At 41.3% G+C, this 13,031-nt stretch overlaps 1 protein-coding gene across 5 annotated transcripts in view; it reads left to right on the forward strand.

Moving 5' to 3' along the window:
- The window catches only part of SYTL5 (synaptotagmin like 5), a 91,103-nt gene that overhangs the window by 30,597 nt on the left and 47,475 nt on the right, over positions 1-13,031 (forward strand). For all 5 annotated transcript variants that reach the window (XM_052794859.1, XM_052794857.1, XM_052794860.1 and 2 more), the window contains one exon: positions 1,619-2,128. In XM_052794859.1, coding sequence (XP_052650819.1) covers positions 2,010-2,128 — 119 coding nt within the window. In that variant the 5' untranslated portion in view covers positions 1,619-2,009. The remainder of the gene's footprint in view (positions 1-1,618; positions 2,129-13,031) is intronic.

Here is a 13,031-nt window from a genome sequence, read left to right on the forward strand (position 1 = left end):
GATGTTCCAACCAGTTAACTAGAAGTTTTAGATATTTTCCAAGTAGCTTCCCGGTGACTCTTTCCAAACAGGGTCAAGCTCAGAGCTCCAGTATGGACTAGGGTGTCTCTTTTGGTTTAGTTTGGAAGTTGTTTTGTGTTTAGAAATGTCCTCCCTCCAACAACAACAACAAAAAGTGACGTTTGTCTTACTTCTGGGTGGCTTCATGTTAATAAGTCACTCTAAGTTCTTGCTGCATTTACTGGAAGGTAATGGGCATTTCTAGAACACGTCATCCTAAATTAAATGTCTGCAGTAAGTGGATGAATCACTCCTTGAAAGTTCCTATTTCTCTGAATTGAATGTGAAGTGAGTGTAATGGATGACTTGCTAAGATGCAGGTGTATACTTGTTTTGAGGTGAGTCTTAACTTTAGTGCTGTCCTCTGAAGCCCTTCCACTTGTTAATTTTTACTTTTCCCTTAAAGTAATTGCAGGGAAATGTGAGGAATCAGTCCTCCCCCCACCACCACCCCCTCTACAAAGAGATCTGGACAGGCTGGATCGATGGGCCGAGGCCAACTGTATGAGGTTCAACGAGGCCGAGTGCCGGGTCCTGCACTTGGGTCACAGCAACCCCATGCAGCGCTACAGGCTTGGGGAAGAGTGGCTGGAAAGCTGCCCAGCAGAGAAAGACCCGGGGGTGCTGGTCAACAGCTGGCTGAATACGAGCCAGCAGTGTGCCCAGGTGGCCAAGAAGGCCAATGGCATGCTGGCCTGTATCAGAAATAGTGTGGCCAGTAGGAGCAGGGAAAGGATCGTTCCCCTGTACTCGGCACTGGTGAGGCTGCACCTCAAATACTGCGTTCAGTTTTGGGCCCTTCACTACAAGACAGACATTGAGGTGCTGGAGCGTGTCCGGAGAAGGGCAACCAAGTTGGTGAGGGACCTGCAGCACAAGTCTTATGAGGAGCAGCTGAGGGATCCAGGGTTCTATAATCTAGAAAAGAGGAGGCTGAGGGGAGACCTTATCACTCTCTACACTTACCTGGAAGGGGGTCGTAGTGAGGTGGGTGTTGGTCTCTTCTGTCAGGTGGCTGGAGATAGGACAAGAGGAAATGGCCTCAAGTTGAGGCAAGGGAGATTTAGGTTAGATATCAGGAAAAATTTTTTTACTGAGAGGGTTGTCAAACATTGGAATGGGCTGCCCAGGGAAGTGGTTGAGTCACCATCCCTGGAGGTATTCAAAAAGCGAGTGGACGGGATACTTCAGGACATGGTTTAGTGGGCATGGTTGATGGGTGGACTCGATGATCTTGAAGGTCTTTTCCAACCGAAATGATTCTATGATTCTATGATTCTATGCTTATTACTGTTAGGATGGAAGTATTACAAGGTGAGTATAGTCATTTAAATGTATTGCAGTAGGAAGATAATTGCAGAGCCCTCGTGGGAGCATAATAATCAATGATTAGCGAGTAAATAAACAACAACATAGAAAACATGACATATAAGTAGCCCCCGAGATAACCTGATAGTCTGCAAGCCATTCTTTGGCGGCTTTAGTAGATTAAGCCTTTCTCAATCAGACTGTGACGGTACTGTCAAAATCACCTACGCTTGTTTGTTTTGACTTGCAGGTAGTTTGAAATAAATACACCCAGCTATTTTGTGGCTCCAAACTACAATTATGCGGGGAAGTTGATTCTGCAGCTGCTTGTGACTGCAGCCTGAAGGCCTGCAGTGTGCCGGTGAGTGTCGGCCAGGGCACGAGGGCATTCAGTAACCGGGAAAATGACTGGCTTTCTTGAGGAAGGAACAAAGAAGAAACCTTTATTTCTTGCGTAGTTGGAAGGCAAAGCAATACAGTCTTGACACCTGGTTAACTTACAGAAGCATTTTTTCAAAATACCTCTTGACGGTGTGGATCTTGTAACTCTGACACAAACGTGCCTTTGGACTCGTGCAAATAAATCATTGGAAGAGTTGATTGGGCAAAGCAGTCATTGAAAGAGTGGCTGTTGAAGAATCATGACGAAACACTTGGAGATCATCAATTTGTCATTTTTGTTGGAACATGAAAAGGAAACAATATTGGGAGTACTGAAGAGAGATGAGTATCTGAAAAAAGTTGAAGATAAAAGGATAAGGTAACCCTTTTTATTATTGTTCTTAAAAATATGGTCTGTAGTATAGATATTTTTGTGGTACCCAGTGAAGATTTTCTAGATGCCTCAGGAGAAGGCTGAGTGTTGGGAGGTGGCACAGTTAATTATAAGCCAAAGTGGGTTAAAAAGAAAATTGTTTGCTAGTATGGCCCTCTGTAAACAAAAGATTGTGTCCATTGCTTCAAGACAAAAGAGTAAGAAAGGTAACAAGTGCAAAAATACGCAGCAGTGGTTTTTAAATTTCAGATTCTGTAGATTTTGCCCAGTTTGGCTGAATTTCCTGCTGTGAATGGAAGGCTTTAGTAAGGCTTTTGAACTTTCTTCCTCTGAGAGGAGCTGTATGCTTTGTGCCTTCAGAGCTGACTGTGGGAGGGGAAGTTTGGAAAGTGGCCCAGGGAGAGAAAGTAGGTGTGTGCCACTGTACGGGAGTCTATACAACATGGGGCAAATGCGAAATCATGACCTTTTTCTTTCTGTTGCAATATTTACAGAATAGGGAGTAGGAGGGACCCCTCATTTTCCAAATGACTTAGATTTACTAATAAGTAAGTAAACCTGAAAATCTCAGGTATGGATCTCAAAAGTTGCTGATGGGAGATATAGAGACTCAGGGTATTAATAGAGTCTATGTGTTCTTTTCTGAGGAAAAAAAGGTAAAAATCAAAGTTCAGAGAACAATATGTAGAGGCAGGCTGAGAATCACCTATTTTAGATGACTCAAACTGAGTTAGTTCAGCTAAGTATCAGTTCTGCAAAGGTTCCCAGGCTTTTCCAGTATGTTGTTGCTCCTTCTTCTCGCTTCTTCCTGCTGCCCTTTCAAACTTTTATACAGCGCTGGTTCTGAGAAACAGGCTTAGCGTGGATGTATGCAGCAGTTGGTGTTGGCGAGGCTGCTGAGTGTAATGGGTGACAAAGGGAAGATTTCCAGCCTTTGCTGGTTTCTGTCCATGTATTCCGAGGCCAGGCTGCATTGTTCCTCCCTTTGATTTGCTAAAAAGCATTTTAGACATTGTGCATTGCAGAGACGTATGGTCAGCACCTGCTGAGGCTTCTTTTATGTAGAACTATTATTTGGAAATCTATGCAGAATCAGCTGCCGGTTTGGGAAATCTTTCTACCTTGAGAGAACCGAGTCTAAGTGCAATGCCTCTGTTGGTGTGCAGCCCGTTTAACTGGGGAAAAGTAGCGGCTCACCTAAATGGAGTGGGCTAAAACTGGTTGCTTCTTCAGCTGCAAGACTGGAAGGAAAGGTGTTTCTTTATGGTGGTGTGGGCAAATTAATATTTTCATCTCCTTCATGATTTGTCAGATGAAGAAGAAAACAGAACGCAAGAAAACAGATGGAGCACTGTTTGTTCCAGGCATTGTGCTCTATTTTGTAATAGGATAGGCATTTCAAAGTAAGTATTTCAGTTTTCTAAGGTGGTGGCCTTGGAAATGTGTGACCTGCCAGTAGTCCTCGATCAAAGGTGTGAGTATGAAGTGCAGCAGTGTATCAGATCAGCTTCCCAAACCCCTAGAAAGCTTTCTTTTCTACTGCTGTTATTTCCCAATCTCAAGTGGAAAGTTGAAACTCCTGAGGTTTTGTGGGGTTTTTTTTGTTTCTTTGGTTTGGATTTTTTTGTTGGTTTTTTTAATACGATGTCATAAACCTCCTAATTTTCTGCTTTTTTTGGCACTAATAGAAGTCACTCTGCCAAACCTACTGAGTTTGAGAACCCAAGGCACCTCTGGAGAATGTGGTTGAGTAAAGCAGCAGGTGGTATTGGCTTACCTGTGTGTTGGTACAGATGGAAAGAGCACCCTAAGAAAAGGCTGAAAATGAAGTTAATCTGAAATAAAATGCTAATTAGGATAACTAATGGTGGAACGTGATGCTTATGCATAGTTCTAGCACCTGTATGTGAACCAATTGATTTCGGATCAGAGTATATTTGGAGAATTGTCACTAGACCATACTGTGCCTGAGGATGGTGGAAAGTAGTCTATAAAAGACTTCCAAGGTATACAAACTATGAAGAACTGAGTGGGTAACTGCTTCCTAGGAGACTTCGTAATTTTTCTTTCCAAAAAGCTTGGCAAGGATATCTTTAATTATGGCTTATAAGTATACTTGAGAGGAACATTTGTTGTCTTTGGAATTCCATTTGGTGCAATCTGTCATGTATTTTATTGAAGCACTTTGCAGAAGAACAAGTTCCTTTGTATTTATTTTCAAGGCATTTTTCATTCTGGTGAGATGGTTGCTTGTACATTGTACCGAAGAATTTTTATTAGTCTGTTCCACTCTTTCTGAATCTATCTTGATAATTGTTTTTTTCTGTCCCTATTAGTCTTCAAAAGCCATTGTAACTTGAAAGGGTCTTTCTATTCAACATGAAAGCAATAGTAAGTGTAAGAGGATGTCTTAATAACAAAATTGTTAAAGAGTTATTTTCCACTATCACTGTTCACACTGGTGTTCTGGAGTGCAGGTGGCTGTTCTTGTATTTTCATTTGATGTACAAGTATTTCACCTACATGTGAGAGAAACACAGAAGGCAGGAAATGCTCTTTCTGTGGTCTAGTTTTGATAATACAAATAAGCAACCTGCTTAATAAATATTAGGGTTTATCTTCTTAACTTTAAGTGTGCGTCTTGTGTGACTGGAAATTTTCTTAGAATATTGATTTAAAGCTGTTAGATTACTTGTGCAAATAACCTACAGCGTTCTAAACACTGCTCTATGATGCTTTTGATGTCAGCCGAATGATCATCATGATTGTTTTCAAATGCTAAGATTATTTGGGTGAAATCATTAAATTACATAGAGCTAAAATACCTAAAAATAGTGAACTTGACCATACTGAGGGTGAAAAAGTAGGGGTTTTTTTAACATGTGAGTTGCTGGGAGAAACTTGCATCCAGATAATGTCAGTCAAGACATTCTGAACTGAATGTTTTGGACTGAAACATGTATCTTTTTCCTTATTTCTCCATCCTTTTACAATTTTTAAATAGTTTTGTTCTTTTAAGACCCTTTTTATGAAAACCCATGTCATATTTAATGTGTAGTGTCACAAGTAATGAAATCAATACTAAATCGAAAGAATGTATTTGCTGAAAGGAGGGGCGTAGCATGTATCAGGTGTGTTTCATCTAACTATTGTTGGTTTGTTTCTGTTCCAACAGCAGCCCCACTGCATCCTCCGCAGATGTGGTGTTACACAGGGAACTGGGTCTGATGGTCGTAGCGTTTTGCATTTGGAGCTAGCTCTTCACCTCAATATTCTTATGCTACCGCAGAGCAAACACGCATGACACACTTACCGCTAATGTTCCTTCCTTTCTTACCTTGACTGTTTTCTTAGGCAGCATTTAAAATACAATGGTTCTTTTCATTCTTTATGAAGCAAAGCTGTGAATACCACGCTTTTAGAAGAGGAGATGCCAGTGTAATAATTGCTGAAGTGAGAAAACAAAGAAGGAACATGCCAATTTCTTCCAAGGATAAGGCTTTATCGGGTTAGTACTTGAATCATTCCCTCAGCATTTAGGTTGCCAGAAGTTGCGTAAGAATTGCACCAGCCCCAGATCTGTATTGACAAGGCAAGTTGGCATTCCTGTCTTTTCAGTTAATTAAAATGGCATCTCCTTATCAGTCCGAAGAGATCCACAGAAGCAATTCAGGGTATTAACTTCATTACAATATAGGAGAGACTGTTAGCATGGATACCACCATGTGGTAACTACAGGCAAGTACTTCAGAAAAAAAATTTTGAGTAACGGGAATTGACTTATCTGCTGAGTATACATTTGGACTTATTTATAAGCACAAAAGGATTGCAAGATAGTATATAGTATGGTATATGGTCTGTGTTTTTGCAAAACTGCCTATAAATATTTGAAGGAAGGAGTCCTTATGTTAAAGCATATTGTTCATCCATACGTGTATGGGAAGTTAGGAGGTTGCTTGTCTGACAGCTATCTCATTTTTCAAGTGAATTTAACACATTGTTGTTCTTTGAACCAGAGACTTTTCCATCAAAAGTAGTTACTATTGCCAGTACTCTAAGGGTAAAGATACCTGTTTTGCTCTCCAGTGTTTGAGAATGAACATCCTCCATTGGTGAAAGAATTTCTGATGGTCATTAATTCTCATACTCTGGGTACAGTTTATTTTATCAAAGACTAGTAAGAAACCAACAAGCAATTTGCTTTTTTTTTTTTTTTTTTTTTTTTTTAAATCTTATTAACAGTTTTTAGTTGAGAGGATGAGGGAGTTACTCAGAAGAAGGTTCATCTGTGGAAGTTTGTCATTATTATAGTATCCAATATCATGTCAGTTCCCATGCCTTGTTTCCTTCTGTTCACTGGGCTCTATTCTGCCATTCATTATGCCAGTTCTCTTTTCCTTTACAAATTTATTCTTTGCCTTTCCCTGTTTCCTTTCATTGTCACAAATATACCTCCATACGTGGATGTTTTTAAGACAGTTTTTATCATACAGATCTGTTACATAAGCAAAATGTGGAAATCTGTGCTTATAAAATATGAACCTAAAAAATACTTCAGGTACTCAAATGGCTAGATTTTACAATGCAAGGAGATCTCAATGGAAATTGGTAATAGCCCATCCTTTTGTGAATTATCAACAATATTTACTGTTACTTTCCACATACTGTGTCAGATAGTGGAGAGAATCTGGTTGAATTTGGAGGAGGTACTGGGAATCAGTCTGGGGAGAAAATTCCCTTTCTGTCTCAGCCTCCAGAAGTATGTTGATACCAGTTCCTGCACAGAAAAATTCTCTAGTATCTAAGTTAACAACTGTAGAGCTTCAGAAGGAGGATGTGTCAACTCATCTGTGCAGGAAACAGAACTTTGTTAAGAACAGGTGCAAGACTGGAGCAATTTCATATATTTAAACTTTTTTCCTTCTGAAGTCTTTAATTATAGTTGGTTGAGGACAGGTTTGGTTTTGTGTTTTTTTTTTTTTTAACTGCAATTTTTTTATGACTCTCTGAACTCTGGAAACGTAGAATGGCAAAATAAAATTAGGAATACATGGATTCTGATGCTCTACATCTTAAGATGAAAAAGGTGTTTGAAATGGGGAGAAGGAAGATGCAGGAGAACTTTGAAAACCAAACTGAGGAATCATGTATGCCATTACATTTGACCATGGTTTTTCAAAAAAGGGAGAGGAGATGAGGTAGAAAAGATTTTCAAAACAAAAAGTTTTCCAAAATTGTACTGAAATGAAGAAAAAAAAAAAAAAATCAGTTTGGTATTTAAAAAAAAAAAAGTTACCTGGCTCAAAGCAAGTGGATCGTGCTTACAGAATTAGAGGAAATTATGGCATTCATTTAAGTGAATGGCTTGAGCAGTGAGTGTCTTGCCTCTTGCAGCAGTATAGCTATTCTACTTTTCTGCATTTGGGGAATAAATGTTCTGTAGGGTAAAACATACTATTAAGAAGAAATGGATCTGTTAAGGCTTCTCATTGCTTCTTCCTCTTTACAGGGTTGTAAAGGTTTGGGAATATTCCATCTCTGGAGGCTGCATTTATGAGGGAATGAGCGCCTTTGACTGCCTCGTGAGTTTTAGCATCAGTAGGGAGGAGTCAGACTCTTTTGGGGCCTCTTTTGTGCCTCTGGCAGGTGGTGGGCAAATGTGCCAAGAGCTACAACTGCTTGCTGCTCCTTGGTTTGGGTTTTGTAGAATTGCGGTCCTTGCTGCCTGCATTTTTTTCCTCATCTTTTCAAGGCATCCAGTTTTCACATTTACTTGTTAGATGGACTTAATCTAAGATCTGAGTCGTTTCTCAAATTCGGTGTTGGCTAAGTTTTGTTTGTTTGTTTCCTGCTTTGATATTTTATATGGGTCTTTTAGGCCCTATTTGGGAAGGTTTAGATTATGTCATTCAGTGTTACCTGGAATACTAGTTACAACAGAACTCTTCTCCAATGTACTTCACATTTTCTCAGACAGTAGAGGGATCTTAATATAAATTCACAGTTAGAGGAATGGCTAAATGTTCTGCTATCCTTGGCAGTAACAAATTTCTTTTTAGTACCTATCCTCTGTCAAACAGCTGTTGTAATAGATGGTTTAGAAACTTCAGTGTATGATAGGATTCTTTTTCTTCAGCAGCTTATTAAATTGGGTTCTGCTGAGTTTATTTTCTTTTTCATATTACTAGAAGAGGATTGATAAGGATTAATTCTTGTTTAATATTTGGGATTAAAATATCTAACTGCATGGTTAATTAGATTCCTTGAAAATTAAGGAGAGCTCAAATGTTAGGATGGCAAAAGGAAATAGGGTGTTTATAATACAGCTGGTTCCTGTCTTGGGGGATAAAGAGTACTGGTAAGTCAGTCCAGCTACATGCTGCACTTGTTATCCCTTTTCAATATTGTGTAACACCTGGATGCAGTCTATAGGACACACCGATAATTACAAAAAAAAAAGTCATCATACTGCCTGTGGAGTTCCTGAAATGCAACGGGTCATTGTGTTGATTTTAAGTAAAAATGAGCCACTGGAAATAAATCTGGTACAAAAAATGAGCCTTTGGTAGTGCTTAGTATTTTAACCCTTCTGAGATTTGAGGATTAATAATATTAATCTTCTGAGTTACCCTCTCCTTTCTTGTGTTTCAGGGAATCTAGAAGGACCTATAGCATTCAGTTTCTTATCTTGAACTCTTCAGCTTGCAATTGCTCCCTTCTGACTGGATAACCAATACTCTGCGTTCATAGGAATCTGGTCCAGCTAGCTGAAGACAATTTCTGTGCTCCAGCTGAAATAAGAATGTCTCTGTGTTACCGGCTCCTATCATAGTGTCAGAAGCCCTCAGACTTTGTTGTGTTTTTCTTGGACCACAGCATCTGAGTTCTCTTAGGGTTCATTGTGAATGAGTGGAGGGAAGAGGAAAGCCTGTCCCTTGTGGTTGCAAAGAGAAGCTTGGCCATACCAAGGAACCGAATACGATTTTTAAATTTTGAGTATCGTTTTAGTGTTGAATCAATCATATGACTCTGAGGGGAGAGGATTTTGAAAGGATTCAAAAATTCCAAGATTTTCAAATGCCTAAGTTGCCATTATTGTGGATTGGTGACCGGATGAAACTCTGTTAAGAGGCGGGTGAACAATGAGAGAACGTTTTGTGCGCAGAGTGTTTAAGGCTGATTTGCTCTCTTCTTCTCCAAAGACTAAGTTGTCTCCCCAGTACTAGTAAGCTGGTTTTGCTGCTGAAGGAGACTCAGAACAAAGCAGCAGACAGGAAGGGGGGAAAGGAGGCTGTGGTGGGTTGATCTTGGCTGGCTACCAAGCTGTGCTCTCGCTCCCTCCCTGACCAGGACCAACTGCCAAAACCTTGCCGTGTAAACCCAGTACAGATGCAGAGAGAGTTTTGTGTGGGGAAGCTGAGTAAAGCTGAATCTGTTAGTGGTTGCTTGTTGTACTTAGACGTTAACCACTGCTGTCACCTCTGTACCAGTAAGTTAGACCAACAGTTTGAGCTGACCTATGAGAAGTGAGTAGTAAGAGTGGAGTGGCCAAGATGCCGAAGAGGCCTCATGGACGCAAGGAGCAGTCCCAGGGCTCCGGCTGGACGGTGTGTCCTTGTCTGCTGTCAGCTCACATGGGAAGGATAGAACAGAAATTGGTGGGTGCAGCTGAAGGTGGTGATCCAGGTGGCAGGTACAAACTGGATCTGCCCTTCCTCTTCTTTTTCTTGGGTCCGCATTTTCCATGCTTGAAAGTCTCGTGACAGCAGTGTTCCCCACCGCAGCTCTGAGCGCTGTTTATTGGATGGGCCCAGCGCAGAGGCAGGTGGATGATTTCGGCAAACTCCAGAAAGACAAAAAGATGAGGGACAGAAGCACCAAGTATTGGCCAGATTAAGAACTCCTGGTGAAGAAGGACACTCAGCTGTGACAGGGAAGGCTTTGGGGGTGAACTTGGAAAGTGCTGCAATACCTCTCAATGTGTGAAAGCACGATCCAATCTCAGCAGATTTCTGTGAGATGAGTTGGTACTACAAGTGGCTGTACTAAAATAAAAGGGCCATGTAGCACAGTACTTTGTCTCTGACCAATTCACGCTGCTGAGAGGGGAGACAGTAAATGATCAAGCATTTTGTGAATGTTTTTTGATGTTTAGTGAAATGTAAGTGACCATAACCTCTGTGGCAATCAGATGTCTTCACAAGCACTGGAAGGTGTATTTGTTATTCAAGTGGATAGATGTGGTATCTCTTTTAAAACGGTGTGGTCGAGGGCGTTCTAGTAGCGGCAGGGTGAACGCAGTGTTTGCCTTTAGTTTTCAGTCCAGAAGAAGCAGATAAGTTGACTTTTGCTTTGTTTGAAGGCAGGCTTGTTTAGGAGGTAGATCCAAGGAGGGGATGGCAAAAGTGGTGATCATCTTCCCTGTGCACGATGGCAATATTGCAAGGCAGCTGGCAGTTGCTGTTAGTGCAGGTCATCAGTCTGCATTTGGAACTGGCTGATTGACCGAAGAAGAAAATGGACATGGACTTGTAACTAAGTGTATCTCTGCAGGAGGTAGGTAGATGTAAGATGCAATCGATAAACTGCAAGAACAAGTAGCAAAGTACCGAGAAAGCATGTGAAGCCTGGACATGCTTTTGAAGGTTATGGCATGAGAGAAGGGCTGTTTGGCTTGAATGTGGGAGAAGAAGGGTCCAAAGCAGAATGAAGAAATCACTTTTGGATAGAGGCCAGCAGAGGAAAACGCTTGACAGGATTTGTAGTCACTGCCTGGAGGGATTGGACATGCCCTTTTTCAAAAGCTGTCAGAGCTTGAGCATCCGCAGGCCAGGTGGCTGCAGAGCAGCTGTTGTTCATGGGATCCCAGTGGGAAGCAAAATGCTAGCCAACCTTTTAGCAAGGCAATGTATCCACAAATAACCTAATTCTGTCAGAGCTTAGTCCCTGGTGGCCTAAGCAATGTTCCTGGCCTCCTTCACTGGGCTGCAACCTGTAATCTTTTATTGGTTTTATCTTCCCACAGTGTTTTTCTTCCCGATACCTTTTTACTGATCTTTAGGTGAAACCAGTAGCTAGGTTTTTTAAATCCCCCTTAAAGCATCTATGTGTATGCAGAGATTGTGATTTCAGTGACCTGGAGTGCTTCGTGATAGAGGGACTCTGGAGGCTCTTGGCTGACAGCAGTGCATGAAGGAGAGCATAGGGAAGGGTGAGGGAATGGGGACACAGCAGCACCCGGGCATGTAAAACTGAAAGAACTTAGCAGCTGCTGAACTGGGACCCTGGGGGAGAGGTATTCTGGGGTAGAGTGGAGTGCAGGTAGGGTTTGAAAGGATGGAGGAGCTTAAGATAGGAGGGATTTGGGCTGGGGAAAGTCAGGAAAGAGCCTGGAGAGAGCAGGGGACCTGTAGGTTGTTTATTGAAAAGGTTGAGATGGATGAGAGGGTAAGAGAAGCCTGGGGGTTGAGTGAGTGGAGCTTCAGCTGAGAAGTGTTGAGAGGACATAACAATTTTGACCCCATATGGGACTACATTAGCAGCTGAGGCCAGGGATTATTCCCCCTATTCAGCAATTGTGAGATGACATCTAGAATACGGTTTTCAGTTTGGGGCTCCCCAGGACGGGAGGGGCATTGACATACTGGAGCATGTTCAGTCGAGGGCCATCAAGATGATTAGAGAGGTGGAGCGGGACTTAGAAGAGGCAGGGGGAACAAGTTGGAATGTGGTAGATCCTGATATTAAGAAGGCTTTTTTTTTTTTTTTTTTCTTTAAACAAAGAAACAAACAAACATAAGGTTAGTCGGATTCTGGAATGGGTGCTCAGAGACATTGTAGACTCTTGGAGTTACTCTGTTACTCAAGATTCAGTTGGACAAAGCCTTTATCAACTAGTCTGGCTGGTCCTGCTTTGGCTGTGAGTTTAGACTAGGTGACCTCCAATATTTCCTTCCAACCTAGATGGTTCTGTGGGTTGAGGTGGGAGGGATAAGAGCTAGATGCTGTGGCACAAGAAGGAAAGCTCTGGAGTTGAGGTCAGGCATCAAGGTACAAGGAGGTATTAGTGAGAGTTTTGGGGTATGATGGGGTCCTGCTTGAGTCCCTGGTTTGGGAAGATAGACATAGTAAACTTCCTCTGCTGTCATCCTTCCTGACTCTTCAAATTCCCCCCCCCCCCCTTTTTTTTTTTTGCTGTTGGAAATATAGTAGTTACATCTCACTTATGGTTATTTTCTTGTTAAGGACCCAACTCATGCACCATTGAAATTGCAGCCTTCAAAATTAGGTCTTAAATGCAGATAGTTTTATCCTGCAGAGTCAGCGGCAGAACTGGCAATCTGCAAGTCACATTATTTAAAGGGACATTCTCCCTTTTTTTTTAAGTTGTGGCATCACAGCTTAATACCACTATCTATTTAGATGGTTTGGTTTGGGTTTTTTTTAAGACTTTGAATAGCCAGTGCAGAATTGCGTATGCATTCCTAGCTAACTCTACACTGGCATAGAATTAAATGCACACTAATTCCAGGAGACATTTTCTTCTTTTCCTTCTGTGGATGCACAGGATAGTCCCAGTTTTGAGCTGCTATCAACCTGGGCTCAGCATGACTTGAATTATTGAAGAGGGACAAGCAAAGATGGTTTACAAATTGTTCAGAACTGCTCAGCTGTCTGCAGTTACTTATACTCATCTACCACAAGATTTTCCACTTGACTGCATGTCTGAGAGGTGGAGGATAGATTTATTCTTCTTTGTCATATGTGTGCCAAAAAATACAGCATATATAAAAAAGCATTTGTATTGAACTTACTTGTGTCTTGTAGTTTTCAGTGCTAAATCTTAATCTGTTAAAAAGTTCTCACAGATCATTAAGTTGTATCTCCA

This window comes from Harpia harpyja, chromosome 8 (assembly GCF_026419915.1).
Source record: "Harpia harpyja isolate bHarHar1 chromosome 8, bHarHar1 primary haplotype, whole genome shotgun sequence".
Lineage (NCBI taxonomy): Eukaryota > Metazoa > Chordata > Aves > Accipitriformes > Accipitridae > Harpia > Harpia harpyja.